The sequence below is a fragment of the Epargyreus clarus genome, unplaced genomic scaffold, assembly GCF_041222505.1.
Source record: "Epargyreus clarus isolate Ecla_fem2 unplaced genomic scaffold, WU_Ecla_fem_2.2 ptg000021l, whole genome shotgun sequence".
Lineage (NCBI taxonomy): Eukaryota > Metazoa > Arthropoda > Insecta > Lepidoptera > Hesperiidae > Epargyreus > Epargyreus clarus.
Genome location: NW_027332228.1, coordinates 15,043,140 through 15,060,661, shown reverse-complemented (window position 1 = coordinate 15,060,661; position 17,522 = coordinate 15,043,140). Strand labels below are relative to the sequence as shown.

Genomic DNA, 17,522 nt, shown 5'->3' with positions numbered 1-17,522 from the left:
CAATTAACATCAATCTTTACGTGCCCTTACATAATCGCGAATATGTATACTAAGAAATGTAGAAATGACACACCAGATAAATAGCAAAAACTACAGCCTCAGCCTGCTCACCAGAGGTTCAAGCATAATTACTAACGTGATAACAACCTTCAATTAAGTGTTAAATAGAGCGAAAATAAAAATGAAGACTTCAGAGAGGTTAGCTGCAATTAACATACCTTGGACGATTCTGCATGTAGTACTGGCCCCCGAAAATGAAAGCCATGTACACCCCGACGTAATAGAAAGCCACCGTCCAATTCTCTGTCATCCATTTTCGATAATCCTGGTGAATAAACTCGTTTTCAAATTCGAAAATATACGAGTAGTTCGGCGTTATGTCCAGGTTATAAGTCATCGTGGACTCCATTCTTTAGTCTAAGCACTAGGTCCCACAGTTCACGGTTAAGTTGATGCACTATCACCGGTACGGTTAACCTAAAAATTTAACGAGATACAATTATGTATCTTTATCACAGACGGTCAATATTTCTAAGACGAGAGGCGTTTCGCCTCCGTGACACTGATTCCAGTAATGATCGCGGATGCCTGTATGTTGACTATTTAATCGCGGTGACGAGGCGTCGGCTCGAGCCCGAACTTATTTCACTCGTCACAGCGACTGTAGCGAGTGCAACGAAACCAAACGATGAATGAAGAATGAACTCGACACTGGCTTCACGACACACATGACACTTGCGAGCGCCCCACCGAGCCATCGACTTAAAAAACATTTGACGTTTGTCCTCCCGACTGACCACAGATAAAGAATAGAATAGATAAAATATAGCGTGAATAAGTCTATGATCAAAAATTAATGGATTGTTAAAAATAACGGCTATAATAATAACAATAATTTATAAAATAACCGCTGTTGCTACCTACTATAAAATGTATATTCCAAATGCGTTGTGGGCGGACTTTGATACATGTAGGGTTGCCACTCTTACTAAGGTATTCATGGTTTCGTACTGCAACCTTCTCTCACGTACTATATATCAGAAAAAATGTTATAAAAAATACTTTACTTTCATCGGTAATACAACTGCGGCGCTTTTTATATAACGGTGACTGGAACACATTTACGGCACGGCACAGCATAGAGAATTGCAGAACCAGGTTCATATACGAGGCTACATAACTTGAAGGTGTTCCGGTTAGAAGGGTGTGGTAAGGGAGACATACTTTTATGAGGCGTACCACCTTAGTCCTCAAGGGTAACAGTGCATCTGTGGCTGACTTTAGCCCTTTACACCCGAAGATTTTTTTTCGCAATTTCCGTTTCAAAACGTTTATTACGGCTTTTTATATAGCTTAAGGGATCCACAAAAAATACAAAAAAAAATCCAGAGTTTATACTTAATCCAGAAATCGACCCGCACGATCGTGAGTCTCCGGTGGGAACTGTCACACTCACGATCGTGAAAATTGCAAAAAAAAATAGTTTTTTATCAAAAAATATTAGAAAATTAAAACAATTTGGAGATATTTAACATCACTGTCTTTATTTTCATTAGTCTTTATAAAAAATCTGTCTTGGCAATGAAACCTAAACTACGTAATTCTATGAAAATCAACATTCTTCTGTCTTCTGTTATTGCCTCCGTCTTCAATCCAGGTCTCCAAGGCGTAGGTATTCTTGGCTAGGGAATACATCCAATGATAATGCAGATGGAGAAAACTTTAGCCATATCTATTGCAATTAAATTAAGTTTTCGACCGGTTCTTCTTAGATAATATAAATTTGTACATCTGGTTACATATCAAGAGCCTCACAATTCAAATATTAAGATGAATATTTCTTTGGAAACTTTACTGGAGATGTTGCTAGGGATGTATATACCTTTTCAAGACAGAAAACGTATTCTTTTCCAAGCTATTTTTCGATGTGTTGGACTTGAAGATGCTCGGCGGCGAGAAATTTCTAGGGATGATTTTGAAGTAGATGGTTGAGGTTCAGGCTCAAGTTCCAGATCCAATTCTAGGTCAGTTTCTATTTGAGGGTCTGCATGTGCTTCTGGATCTGTTTCAGGGCACAATTCTTTAAATTGAAACTCTTCTAATCTATTTGGTTGAAGCTCTTCACTTTCATGAAGATCTTCAATGTCCGATATAATTCTCCTCACCCCGCACGAGCAAAATCTGATCGTCATTTAAATGTACCCCTAAAATTTAAACAAACAAAATTGTTATTGACGAAACATACACATAACTGGTAATAGCAATAAAAGCATTTTCATCAAACGTTATTCTGCACCAACAACCGAAGGCACACGATCGTAACAGTTGAAATTTGCAACTTAATTGTATCTAAATTGCAAGTTAATCGAATAAACTAATAAAGTCCACGTATTAAGTGTTCTTTTAACTTTTAAATAAGCAATAATTAATAACAGATACTAAACATTTAATACCAAAAATAATTACATACCTGTGACAGTGCGCGGGTCGAAACAATCTGCCATCTTTGGACGAGTCCCTAGCACAACTGACCGCCTGCACCCCGCTCACTTAGCCGGTAGCACGTGCGATACTCTCCTCACGATCGATCGGCATCGGTTGCGTTTCGAAAAATAAGAAGCTATCGCGTGGGAATTTTTTTAAAGTGAAACTCACGCTCATATCATCTCGGGTGTAAAGGGTTAAGTAGGAATATCCAATCCTATCTGGGGTTGATTACAGATGTCCATGGGCGGCAGTAGCCACTTACCATCAGGTGGACTGTATGCTCATCTGCTAAATCTCCAATATTATAAAAAAAAAACTTGCGTATCATGTCTATGTCGAAATAGTGTTAGTCGAAAAGTTTGTAAGGTGGTAGAACCCTTTGTGGTTCGACTCCGGCGGCACCACCGCCACACCTATTTCTACCTAACCGACCGACCTCAGGTAGGAATATTTAATCTTATCTGGGGTTGATTAAAGATGTCCATGGGCGGCAGTAGCCACATACCATCAGGTGGACTGCGTGCTCGTCTGCTACTCATATATTATAAAAAAATTAATGTAATTTACTTAGATTCTTATAATTGTTTTATAAATACTTCACAGCTAAAGCGAAGAGGACATCAATATGAAAAAATATAGATTGTTATTTATCAAAATATTTCAAAAGTTTTTTTGTTATCTAAGTTTATTTGTTAATGTATAAAAATTAAGTGTATTTTTTTAGGCGTATAAATCTCAGATGCGAGTAAATTTTCCCGAATGAAACTACCGTGTGCGCACTAAAATAATAAAGGATCAAGTTAGTCGCATGATAATTATTACTGTTACTAGGCATCTGTTTTGTAAGCGAGCTTTATCAACATAATTATAATAGTTAAAAAATATAATAATCCCTTTTTCAGTAATTATAAGTTTTATGATGAGTAATATGACATTACACATTTGAACATTTGTCAGTTTCAACATCTTTTAAGCTTTTTCATGAATTATAAGAAAACTTAAACGCGTGCTGTAGGTACGTACGAAAGCAATACAACTTTTTTCGTGCGTACAGCACGCATTTAACTTTTTTTAATAAACCTACTACTAATTTTTAAACCTACCTACCTACTACTTTTACACCTACAACCTACTACTAATTTTTAAAAATGTGCCAACCCTATGTCACATACGTAAAGTTGCGAAAAATTCCACATATACTACGAAAACGTAGATTTATTATAGTAATAGTAATATAATCACGGATCATACTAAAAACCGATTCTACCTTTTATGTATTTTAAATGAAAAATGAAAATACATAGCATTTAATTATGCGGAAGTGGATGAAATAAATACTAAGTAACTTTAGTATTTAGAATAGGTGTATAAGTAGGTGTATAAGTAGACCTGAATTTATTTACTTCGATAACACCCTATAAATATGTACGTGTGAGGGTTTATTGCACTTTTAAATCAAATAACAAATATGATCAAAATGACTTTATTTTCTTTGGATTATTTATATGGTCGTCAAATATACGTATAATCAAAGTTTTTACTTACAAAATCATTGACCGTAAAAGACATGATAATAAAAACAATATTTATAAATCCTAATGAAAAAAACATGCATTATATATGCATAAGCTAACCAAAATATGCTATTATACGGTAATGTAAGGAAGATTAACAAAAGAAAAAATAAATATTTCAAACACTTTATTTCATGCGAATCTGAAACTGAAGTAAAGAATATTAATTTAACGTCGATCGGTACTGTTGGCGTACCCTCTGCGCCTGTAATGTCAGAAGCCATGCCAGAAGAATGCCAGAAGATGTCCTAGACCTAGATTTAAGACTCAGAAGTTAGAACCACTAAACGCAATCATTAGTCATATTTTGCATTAGTGTTTATTATAGTTAGTGGTCGAAGAATCCGCTCGGCCAACTTTACATACAATGACAATTAATAGAATATCACCAACAACCACTGTCGAATTATTAGTAACGTAAGAACTATAATTTGACTTCATTACGCTACGGACATGGAAAAGTTTTTATCTCAACACTAATTTAATTAAACAATTATAGAATGTTTTTAGAGCGAAGAAAAAAATTGCAAACTAGTTTGGCTACTAAACCATGTTTCTTCCAATCCGGTTCAGACCAGTATGATGGCATCTGTAGTAATAGGGAACCTGACTAATACCAGATATTTTTTTTATAATATAATTTAATTAAATTATATAAGTGTCAAAGGATTTTTCAAAGTTCTATTAACTTCCATATTAAAGGAGCCGTGCAAATAAGGTACGGTGTTCTAGTAGATTAGTACGGTAAAGAAATAAAAGACGTTTTAGTAACTTCTTTTTTACAATGAATCCCGCTTTAAATGGTGGCTGCTGAGGTCGACCAGGGCGTGGCAATGACCACTAAGGATCAAGTGCCCTGCATGAGTGCACGCTTATTTAGTTTAATTAAATACAAAATACCTTTCATGTTTTATATGAATAATTAAATTTTATAGCAGTTTTAACGATGTTTAACAATAATAAGATCGTTTTCGCAACTAATGTTGTAAATAGGTTAAGCTTTTTTTACTTTATATCTAAGCAATCTACCGGCACTGTGTTAGCCTGAAAAATACTTGCAACACATTCGAGATGACAATATGGGCAAAGGTAACCATATTATTTACACGTCTGGATAATTCCCGGACGATAGGTAGTTTTGGTGACGATTTGTTGACATTGTCAGTTTTATGAATATCAGACGTGTTCACAAAGGTATACATATAGTACGCAGGGTTTTCGCCGATGTTATAAATTTTGTGGAATATCCCGGAATCAACTTTCATTTGGTCTCCTGTTGTTAACTGGTGAGACTTTCCATCGAAGCTCGTGGAAACCTCAGGCTCGTAGACAACTAGCCCTTCGAGTACAGTTAGAGTAACGTTGTCTAAATCAGGCGAAATGTACTTTTCTTGATCGTAACCTGCGAATGGATTTGTTTTAAATGGAGACAGCATTCATTCAAAAGTATTGGTAAAAGCGTTTAAAAACGTATATCTACCATTACATACAATAGCGTCCGCGCAAAACTTCTAGTCCGCTCTAGGTAGTTAGAAACTTTTGGAAACTTTTTAAAACTTTCGCGTGTATATTTCGTCACGATTTTTAACGTTACAGCAATGATAATTAAAAATAAATTTCATTGTATGCGTGGTCATTATACTTTAACCTATCGGTATAATAAACACAGTATAAGAAATCAACCTTTAATCTTTACATAACAACCGCACATTTACATATGAATCAGATTATGAATATAAATAATACCGTACCTGGAAAATCAGCTATGAAAATCACGTCGCTAGCAACGTGCCAAGAATGGACTTCCTGCCTGATATCCTGTAGGACGCTTCTCCAGCTTAAAGCCTCGTCTAAAAGAGGCATAAGATACGACGTCGCCGCAAACGGGGACCAGGAGACATTCAGCAAATCCGTTTTCGGATCAAACATACGCTGCGTAAATCTACCATTCAAGGAAATCCATACGTCTACATAAATCGAGATATTCTTCGACATAGCATTTTTTATTCCTTTCTGCTTCATTTGTCTCAAAATATTTCCTTTTAAACAATTCGCGTATTGATACACCATGTCGCCGTGACGAGTCCATCTCTCATTTGGCGCGAAGAGGTAAGGATCGATGAAAAACTCAGCGTTTTTATCGTTATCAACTATTTTTACTATAACTGAGTGAGTGTCCCAGGTGTGGACCATCATGTCCCAGGAGTATCCGTAAAGACCCTTCGTCCAGTTATTGTACCCCTGAAAATAAATGAACTGGTGGTTATGAAATTCCATATATTAGAAACAAGGTAATTTGAGGTAGATGTTAGAGAATAGAGGTAGATATTACAAGGTCCTCTAGTGTTGACCACGTTTAGGCAAACAGAGCAGAGATCCCCTGCCTACTAGATGGACCGATGACCGGATGAAGCTGGCCGGATCCGCTCGATTCAGAGGGCCGGTTGAAGTGGTAGGGGAGACCTAGGTCCAGCAATGGACCTTAAATGGCTGATGGATCGACTTATTACCGATACCACCATGTCATGGTTAAGCATTTCCATAACTATATTCATCTTACCGGATATGATTGTTTTACCAATCCAGTTAAATAATAATGTAGTCTTAAAATATACACGGAACTCTGTATTTCATGTTCGTTAATCGTAATCTTTATACTTATATAAAACATCTACATATTTATATTTGTACAAGTTGTGGCTGCTACTTCGTTCGCGTGGACTTCGTATCTATTCTACTTAACATCAGATATGATTGAAGTTGCTATTATTACTTATTTTCTTAGTATTATTTTTTCTAACTACAGTAATTTCAATCACACGGGATGCACAGACACGTGAAGCTTACATTCTTATTATATGTATAGATCAGCAAAACTCGAAACGTAGTCGAGGGTTTTAATTACAAGTTTTAGACAACATATCATTTCTATATAGTATACATATTTTCATATAATTTTATCCCCAAATGAATCAATATAATTACATAAAAATTAAATAATATACAGACGATCCATAGCGAAGTGCGTTGGAATGTAGCTAGTAGGCAAAACATGAAAATTATATGTTTTAGTTTGTCAAACGTTATAAAAATTGTGGGAAAAATCCTTGTATAATTAACAATAATGATATCCATAATTAGCTCATTGTTTAGAACAAATTACCTGTGTAATAAAATGCGAAAATGGTAGAAAAAGTTGTGTCAGTATATGAATAGCTATTAAAACAATAGTAAGTACTTTATAAAACTTTTCTTTTTCATCTACTTCCATCCGTACATTACAATTATCCGTACCATCTGTACTCTTTAGTACCTCAGTATCTTCAACTTTATCATTCGGTGTCATAGTCTTATTATCTTCATCATTATTTGTATTATGTGAATCATTGATATCATCTTCTTTCTTTTCTCTATTTTCAATATCAGTATCCTTTAGAGTATTTTCTTTCTTATTACCATTTTCAGTATTACTATCCTTTGATCCATTTAATACCTCTTTAACTGCCGCATTTATGTTATTTTTTATTGATTGTATATTTTCATTATCTTTAGTGACTTGGTTGCATTTAATTATTTTATCTTTTAGACTTCGGTGGAAAAATTTACAGCATTCCGTTCGGACTCTCAAGTAATGAGTATTTAAATAACTTGCAACGGTTTTTGGCCAGTCGAACGGATAGAAAAGAGGCATTGTGGCCAAGCAAACCCAAGGAAACATGCCTAAAACAAAAATATTTTTAAAAATAATAGATTTTATGTACAAATATTTTAAGTAGAAAAATAATAGATTATTAAAATGATTTTTTTTAATGCCTATTTACTTATTTATTCTACAAAAATAAACACAATATCGAAAATTAAACATTTAATTCTAACAAAAAAGAATAAATTGTAAGCCTTAATTTTTATGTATTGTGTTAAAACCAATTTTGTTTGTATTGTACTGAAATTGATAACAACATAATAAAATTAAAAAAGAAACTATCATTTCGGTCTTCAAGAGAGCAGAAAAATAGACAACAACACAAACCAATACTGAAGAGGCGACTGTTCATCAAATGGAAGAGGGCGCAGAAGAGCATGGCAACGTGGCGGGTGCGGCCCCACATCATCCACACTGCCACCGTCAGGTCGAACGCGAACACGAACCAGTGGACCACGAGGTAATCTGTTTGCGGGACTGTGAGGAACAGCCTACGAAAGAAACAAATAGGTTTGTAAAGTGCGCGTAAAACTACTAGTCCGCTTTGAATATAGAAATGAAATGCGTCGCCATAGCAAATTGTATGACACCTGCTCGCAACAACTTCAGAGCGGATAAGCAGTTTAGCGCGGACTATACTTAATTACTAACTATTTCAGCATGCGAGCGCAATCCACAAAATACATTATAAACCATTGAACAAGTAACGAAAAGTTCCGTTTTGCTGACTTATACTTGTATTACGGGATAAGGTCGTGTCTAGAAATTGAACCTCAAGTAGCAGATCTGCTCTACACATGAAACCTGTAGCTTTATTCTAAGTTTGAGGCATTTACAGCTTCAGATATCTAGGTATTCTTATGTCAAAGATCACCTAGGATCGCCTCGGAAAGAAAGTTGAACGATGTTATTTCAATCAAATTTCTTAGACAACTTACTTGAAAGGGTTGAACACCCAATGCTCACTAAGGTTTTGAACGGAGTACCCCGTGAGCCACTCAGCGGTGCCCTTCTTCACCCCCGCCATGAAGTACAGGATGAAGAATTGATACTTAAGGATAAAGTAGTTCCAATATGGAACCGTGCCTTTCTTTACTGATGCATCCAAAAACGCATCCACAGACCTGCAATTAGGGTGTTATAAGTAAAAATATTTTTAATGACTCCTAGAGTAAGCCGAGTAGAGCAAGCTACTAGATTTTTTTACTTCAATTTTATAAAACCAAATATTGCCCTAAAACGACTTAGTATCTTTTAGTTTTACTCGTGATAATATCAGTGCGCTGGTAACCATTGTATTGTAACCTTCGTTCAAGAATACCAATGATCGAAGATTGTAACCCCAAAAATCTTTTGCTTACTAGCGGAGTGTCGTCACATTGAAATCAAAATCTAAAACGGCCTCGAGCGTTTTAGACAGTCGAATAAGAAACTAAAAAACGTTATTTTAAACATCGAATTATAAAATTTATTGTGAATTGTTATAAATCGACATTTTTCGTTTGCTTTTTACTAAATTTATTTAAATCATCAAATATTAAATCATCCACATAACTAGCCATTGTAGGCGATCAATCGATATCGTTCACTGAGTATATATTAAAAAAATTAAAAATTACATTGCAAAATTGAGTGATCAATTATAATATACGCATCGATATACTACTAATAAAGATAGGTAATTAAATTCCTTACTCATTTGACGTAATAGGCTAGGTTTGGAGTTTGGAGTCTTCTATAAATATTAATAGGAATAGAGTTCAATTTTTTGCTTTACCTATTAATATATTCTAATGAATTAATGACATATGTTGATACATATTAAATCCTGTGGGTAAGAAAAAAATGAAAAAGCAGTTTGTAGAAGGAAAAAACGTTAACTAGTTAGTTTCAAGTAGTAAAAATATCTATTAATATTTAGGTGGGTAGGTACTTAATGTCCGTGTAGCCAATAGACGTACAATCCACCAATGTATAACTAGCTGACGATTTCTTCCTCAAGCTATACCTACTTTGAATATTCCCAATCAGGACAAAATGCCTTTTGAATGACTACGTATTTGGATGGCTACCGTTGCTAAACCCGCCTACGGAACCGCGGCTGACGTTAATGAGGCTTCATGATACAATACTCTCGACTTATGAGAAGATTGGTTATAAAAATCTTTTGCTAGTTGTGTTAGGTAGGTATCTTCCTGAATTTAATTTAGCACTAAACTCTACTTCAATTTGTTAGGTACTATAATATAAACACGGGGAACCGGAACTGGAGCAACTTAAATTAAAGGGATCTCCATTTGTGTTACCTCTAATTTTATTAAACACTGTCAAATAAAAATAATAAGGAAAGTAAATAAAGTTTAGTGGCGGTCTAGTGGTAATTTCGATAAGAAAAATATATAAAACCACTTAACATGATATAGAATTGTTAAATTGTGTATTGTTGTCAAAATATCGGCGTACACAAACCTACAGAAGACATTTATATATATAATTACACACTATTGTGTAAACCGCATAATGTTACTTAAAATAATATATTACTTAAGTATTTGCCTTTACAATTTGATTTAGGTACTATTTCGTCCACGAAACTTTAGTAACTTATTGTTCTATTGAATTATTTGGATCGATTACATTGTTTTTTAAAATGTCGAATTACAACATAATTCAACATTTTCGTACCAAGGTGATCATTTAATTATTCCCTTTTCGTATCACTTATGACAAATGAGGTTATCGGTACAATAAATGTAGCATGACACTTACCTGTACAAGACTAAAATGTATGTAGGTAATAGATTAAATTATTAAGCGAAAGTCTCCCAGAGACGACCTAATACTCACCTATGTTCGACCTATATTCTCCTAATAGCAAACTAGACTTAATATTGCTGAATACAGTCTTACTGTAATTAATAATAGCGGGAAAATTTATAATGAAATAGATCAGTTAAGTTTTAAAATCCAATCCATAAATACTCGCGAATAAGTTGCCGAATAACTTAACTAAATAATGTGGATTATGTAAGCATTGCGCACGAATACAGACATTTGGAATTTTGGATTTGGAATTAAAATAAGTAAGTACCTACCTACTTAAGTTTTTCAGAAAGTAATAATTACCTATCTAATTAGTTCTGGTTCCAATTATAAGCAAATATTACATTAGGCACTTAGAAGTTTAAGTAGGCATTGTTTAACTGATACATTATATCTTACCAATAACAGTGTGCGTCGGTGAAGCACAGAAGGACCGCAACCAGCCCGAACAAGTAGCTGTGGTTGTTCCAGAAGCTCTTCTCGATGAGGAACAGGTACCAGTAGCACAGCGCGAAGACTATGGAACTCATGCGGTACTTATAGCCCAGGACTATCCCAAGGGCGCCTGAAAATAATTTATGGTTTCAGTTGACATTTAGTTCCGAATGTTAAGACATAATGTTAGTATGTAACATAACTTATAATAAAATAAGTCATTAATTCCTGTAACACAGGTATTAATTTGCGCTTCCTTAAAAACCTTAATTTCTTCTCCAATTGCCTTAAAATGGAATCAAACTGGAATTTTGAAGGTGGTAGAACCCTTTGTGGTTCGACTCCGGCAGCACCACCGCCACACCTATTTCTACCTAATAACAGCAGTGTTAGGCGCTGCTGTGTTCCGGTTTGAAGGGTGTGGTAAGGGAGACAGACCTTTCCGAGGCGTTCCAGCTTAGTCCTCAGGGGTAGCGGCGCATCTGTGGCCGACCTCAGGTAAGAATATCTTATCCTATCTGGGGTTGATTACAGATGTCCATGGGCGGCAGTAGCCACTTAACATTAGGTGGACTGCATGCTCGTCTGCTACTCTTATATTATAAAAAAAAAAAACGTTTTCAATATTCGCTCATATTAAAATGGTTCGGTTTGTATTTAACTCCGTTTAAATAATATAATAGGGGCTTACCAAGCCAAAGCGCCGCATACACCAAGGCTATGTAGGGCAACGGTACAGCCCTAACAAAAGGCAGCAGAGGGAAATGACAAGTCATAGGATCTCCCCACCTCTCCACCATCGCCGCACCGCCACGTTCATCGGGGATGTCGAAGAGCATTGCCAGACCTGCAAATAATTGGCGGTAGAATCCATTGTGAGTCGACTCCGGAGGCACCATTGCGACGCCTATTTCTTATTAATATAAAAGCAGGGTTAAGTGCTGCTATGTTTTGTTTTGGAAGTGGTCGTAATGTAGTCATACTTACGCAAGGCGTTTCAACTTCGTCCTTAGGTATAGCAATGCACCTGTTGCCGACCTCGGGTAGAACTAATCTTATGTAGGGTTTTTAAGAAGTAAACAGTCCGAAATATTAGTTTGTTACTTCTATATTGTATAAACGTGTTCCGCAACGTAATAAATTAATAAGTTATAGAAGAATATTCTTTTAGTTGGAACACATTGAACTATATTTTATCAGTCTACAGTCTTGACTAAACTCGGTTCGCATTAGGTAAGTACCTAAATAAGGCAAATACAATTATCTACATAAGTAAATAAAATCCTCAAATCTCGGTCTCAGTTCCATATATAAATGGGAAATAAAAAAAAAACAATAATTTGAGAATCTCAAAGTATAAAGCATTGTATACTATATGGAGTATTATATTATAACAACTTACCGAATAATATTCTGGTGATAGCTAAAGCAGAGGAGTCTTTCGGCGCATACATGTAGTCTACTATTTTCCCCAACGTCACATCTCGGATACGAAAACCAAATTGTTCTAATACTTTTTCGTCAATTATTTTGTATGAGACAGATAATTTGCATTTGGCGGTACCTGGATGGTAATAAAATAAGTTTCAATACGTATAAGGTACCTGTACGTAGGTAGGTATTAAAGTGCATGTAGGTACATAAAATTACAAATCTTATAAATTCTTAATGTTATGCTTTACGTGACCCCGAGTGTCCATGTAATCTACACATATAAAAATATAGACTTATATATATATATATATATATATATATATATATATATATATATATATATATATATATATATATGTAGACTTATAGAAATTAGTTTAATTAACCAAAATGATAAAAAAACATGTTTTTTGTTAATTTAATTCCAAACAAACTAAACAAAAACATATTTTTATATTTTAAAATAAGTAGGTACGTACCTTCTTAGCAATATTTTTAAATATTAGTAATAATAAAACGCATTTACAATAAATATGTAAACCTCATTTAAAGGTGGTAGAACCCTCTGTGGTTCGACTCCGGCGGCACCACCGCCACACCTATTTCTGCCTAATAACATCAGTGTTAAGCGCTGCTGTGTTCCGTTTTGAAGGGTGTGGTAAGGGAGACATACTTTTCCGAGGCATTCCAGCTTAGTCCTCAGGGGTAGCAGCGCATCTGTGGCCGACCTCAGATAGGTATATCTAATCCTATCTGGGGTTGATTACAGATGTCCATGGGCGGCAGTAGCCACTTACCATCAGGTGGATTGCATGCTCGTCTGCTACTCCTATATTATATAAAAAAAAAAAAAATGTGAAGTTACCTAAGTACAATAAGCAGGTACCTATTGAAAAAAAATGTGAATTCTGAAGCTTGCACATTTAACACATATCTGTTGGACTGTATAATATTTTATTATAAATATTTCATAAGTACTTTGTTTGAACTTACTCAATATATCTCTACTCATGGTGTTCCAATATCTGGTGAACGCTTCGAAGACACAGCAAAGACTAAGGTGAAATTTGGATAGGGATAAATAGGTAAACATGGGCTAAATTGAAGAAAATCTCATGTCATCTTAATTATGGGTTAACTCAACTTTACGACATGTGCAGTCAAGCAGCAAACAGGCCGCATATGTGCTTCCATAATCAGGAGAATAAATTATGTCATAGCAATATAATTTATTCAGTTTCTGCTAAAGTCGTGCATAACTATATTTAGCGATATCTATTTATACCGCAAGTTTTACATAATAACAGTTTTCTTCTGCATATTCTATAAAACTATAGGTACTAAAATAAATAAAGATATGCCATCATCATCTTCATCATCATTAATCCTTTACTGCCCCACTGCTGGGCACGAGTCTCCTCTCAGAATGTGAAGGGTTAGGCCATAGTCCACCGCGCTGGCCAAGTGCGAAATGGTAGACTTAATATATCTTTGAAAACTTTTTTTTTAGATTTCTCAGATACCTATGCAGGTTTCCTCACGATATTTTCCTTCACTGTTTAAGCAAATGATAATTAACTCCTAAGACGCGCTTAATTTTGAAAAATCAGAAGTGCGTGCCTGGGATTTGAACCTCGGAACCCTCGATCAAGAGGCCGAGCTTCTTAACCACTACGATATCACTGCCAAAGATATGCCGCAAATTGGTATTTCTAATATTTTGCGGCTTAGTATTACTAGTTAAGTAAATACTAAAAAAGACACCACTTTATACCATATAACTAAGTATCTATGCTAAGTGTTTGTTACTAAAATACATGACGATAGTTTTATAACAATTAAAAATAATGGGATGATGGATTTCTAAATATAGAATATACATATATACTTATTTCATCATAATAAAGACGATGTCATTAAGGTTAATGTAGTTCAGATTTCCTTAATTGATTTGATGTAAGTATATCCTAAATTCGTACGTTTGTAAACATATAAGATGAATGACGAGATAAACATCCGTTATAAAATATTAGGCACCATGATATATATATTTATACTGTGTTTTATTTTACAGTTTTCCAATGTTATCCGGTTTGGTCACAGAACTGTAAATAAACAGTCATCTACTAAGAAATAAATCACACTACTATATTAAAAACTAAAAGTAGTAGTTATACCTAGTATCTAGTTCTTAGTAGAAAATTAGTCAGGGCCTATACGGCTTGAAAACCCCGTATTTTTAATGGATATTATAAATAACTATTGCGTTAAACTTGCGACTTATTATTTAATGCGTATATGACGTATATAGGTACAGGGTGAATTTTTCAAATAGACCTTCAGGGCCAAATCCGAAACTATAATGATTAGCGAAAAATGCTGAAAGGGGTTACGAGGCCGATTTTGACAAAAACTAAAACTGCATCATTACTTTTTTTAAATATCTTTTTCCCTAGCCGGGAATCGAACGAGTTCATTTTGGAAAAATATACACCCTCTATATTATTTCACTATCTGATAGTGTCGCTTGGAAATCCGAAAATATAAGGATAACCGAAAATTGCTGAAAGGAGTTACGAGGCCGATTTTGATAAAAACTAAAACATTAGTTTAAAAAAAGAAAGGTAATGATGCAGTCTTAGTTTTTCTCATCACAGTAGTTTTTCACATCATTTTCAATATTTAATATATTGATGACCTTGCTCAGTGGTTCATTTAATAATGACGTACATTATTTTAATAATGGTAATAAATTGTGTGATTTATTACATGAACCGCATAGTAAGTGAGGAAAAATGATTTCGACTTTATTGATGTGCGTATATAGGTTATGTTTATGGTAATTTTGTCGATTTCTTTTGACGTAAATTTTTTCGATGTTGAATGGCAAGCTAGACGTTTATCTCGTACGTCGACGTATAAATATTTGTGCTTAAATTAAAAAATCTGTGAATTGAGTATTTCCTCTGATTTGCCAAATGTTTGAGTAAAGCAAAGTTCATACATTCGTGTATTTGGTTTAGAGGTTAGGAATTAGAATGAAAACATACAATTGTGCTGAAATAGTTTATTTCTCAAATTCTATAATATCTGATACATGTTCTACGAATAATGTACTACGATTAATAGACATATATTATTGTCAATCATAATATTCATCCAACACTTCTACTGTTAACATTTTAACTACTATGATAGCTTCAAAGAGTTCTAAGACTTATATTATTTTGTAGGTTGTAGATGATAGTACAAAATTATCAATTTTTAAATAGATCCAAACATTATCGTAGTTTTAATACATTTTGAGATTTTTTTTAAAAAGAAATACCTTCAAAACATTCCAGTATTTTTCAGTTTTTTTGACTAGACTAAAATAATATTTCAACAAATTAAATGTAATCAATAACAAATATTATTACAATATTAACTCGAAATAAATAAAAACTTTTAGTTAAACTTATAACAGATTCCTAAAACTATAGATACATATAACTGGATACATAGATTCACAGGATACGAAAGGAGTTTTAAGAAAACGTCCATTTTAGGATTAATATTACGATAAAAAAATTACGATTTAAATTTCTTACGAAATCCAATAATAGTATCAATGCGATTTTTTAATTTTAATACTTCATATGAAAACCACGGAAACTATAAGAAAGCTACCACACCCATACGATCATCGATTGACAAAAATGTTGAGAGATCGACCCAATAATGCGATATTTCGAATCATAGTCATCAAATAAATGACCGCTTTAAATTAGCGACAAATAATTTTGCCTGTTTGTTATAGACATTCCAGCTTTCCCCATTTGCTCAGCCTTAGCCAGCACCTCCATGACTAAATTTAATCGATACGTCGATCGTATGGTTGTTGTAACGCCCTTGAGACAGATGTATCGACACTACGCTTTGTTCTATCTAAAACGTTAATCAAAATATTAGTAGTACCTAGGATTAAACTGTTTTTATATTTTCTACTGTAGTACCATACTGTAGTACCGAAATATACTGCAGAACCAAACACATACCTGACATTGAAACTCAAAAATAAAACTAAAAAAAAACTTATAATGATAAATCACGACGAAAAGGGTTTCGATCTATAATCTAAAATAAAATATGTTAAAAACATATATATATCACAAATTTTCTTGCCAAATTGATTAAAAATAACGTGTTAGGTATTACTTACGTAGAATAACAAATACCTGATAATATATTTATGTATTATTTACATAAACTCCACAAGTACATTGAGTGACATTAACTTAATGAATTAAAGTTAACAAAATAAAATTATCACGACATAATTAAATAACGTGTGGGGAATATTTCTTAGGGGTAATGTCCAAAACCTTCATGTTTTATTTAAACATACCTTGTATAAATTATTTAAATAAATTTTAATTTGTAATCCAAATAGTCGCTTATTTCGCGTTCACATATTATTATAGAGGACAACTAAATGGCAAATACAATTCCACCAATGTTCAAAAAATAAGTTAAAAACATTTTTCTCTTTTATTTGTCAACAGGTTTTTTAAAGCTGTTGTAGTGTTAAATTTAAATAAACTAAAATTATCTTTAATGATTATTATATTGCAAATCTCGACAATTCAGCGAACTAGTAATATTTATTTAAATGAGCCAAAACATATTATATTCTTCCAATGGTCTAAAACACTTAATTTGGACGATACCTAAGAAATAATCATAAATATCGCTGAAGAAACAACTAAAATAAAATAACTCAACTCATAGGAACTCATCTCTCAGGTATGAAATACAACCGCCGTAATTAAAATTAAATTTAATGCCGTTTTCAAAACGGATACAAATAAAATTTATCTATTTTACAACTGTAATTTGATGTGCAATAAATATATACGTACGTAAGAAGTTTCCTATTAAAAAACCTATGTTAAACAGCACACAATAATCGTAAATTGTAACTTAAACTTAACGGCTGACATCAACATCATAAATGCCCAAAACAACTTCATTTGTATACAAATCATAGGCAAATATAACGCGATGACGCGAAAACGCTGCCAATG

At 33.8% G+C, this 17,522-nt stretch overlaps 2 protein-coding genes and 1 long non-coding RNA gene across 3 annotated transcripts in view; all 3 read right to left on the bottom strand.

Moving 5' to 3' along the window:
* Positions 1-748, bottom strand: part of Baldspot (elongation of very long chain fatty acids protein baldspot) — a 63,464-nt gene extending 62,716 nt beyond the window's left edge. The window contains exon 1 of the mRNA XM_073085047.1: positions 219-748. Within this exon, the coding sequence (XP_072941148.1) occupies positions 219-409 (191 nt within the window). The 5' untranslated portion in view covers positions 410-748. The remainder of the gene's footprint in view (positions 1-218) is intronic.
* Positions 749-1,523: 775 nt separating this feature from the next.
* On the bottom strand, positions 1,524-2,681 carry LOC140751051 (uncharacterized). Its single transcript, XR_012103268.1, has 2 exons — positions 2,471-2,681; positions 1,524-2,204 (listed from the first exon to the last, which is right to left on the bottom strand). It is a non-coding gene; the product is annotated as an uncharacterized LOC140751051 (long non-coding RNA).
* A 1,623-nt stretch (positions 2,682-4,304) lies between these two features.
* LOC140750740 (vitamin K-dependent gamma-carboxylase) lies at positions 4,305-12,663 on the bottom strand. Its single transcript, XM_073084442.1, has 8 exons — positions 12,425-12,663; positions 11,714-11,869; positions 10,987-11,152; positions 8,703-8,888; positions 8,092-8,255; positions 7,225-7,781; positions 5,813-6,302; positions 4,305-5,463 (listed from the first exon to the last, which is right to left on the bottom strand). Exons 1-8 carry the CDS (start codon positions 12,474-12,476, stop codon positions 5,087-5,089), a joined length of 2,148 nt encoding a protein of 715 aa, XP_072940543.1. The 5' UTR covers positions 12,477-12,663; the 3' UTR covers positions 4,305-5,086.
* Positions 12,664-17,522: the final 4,859 nt, after the last annotated feature.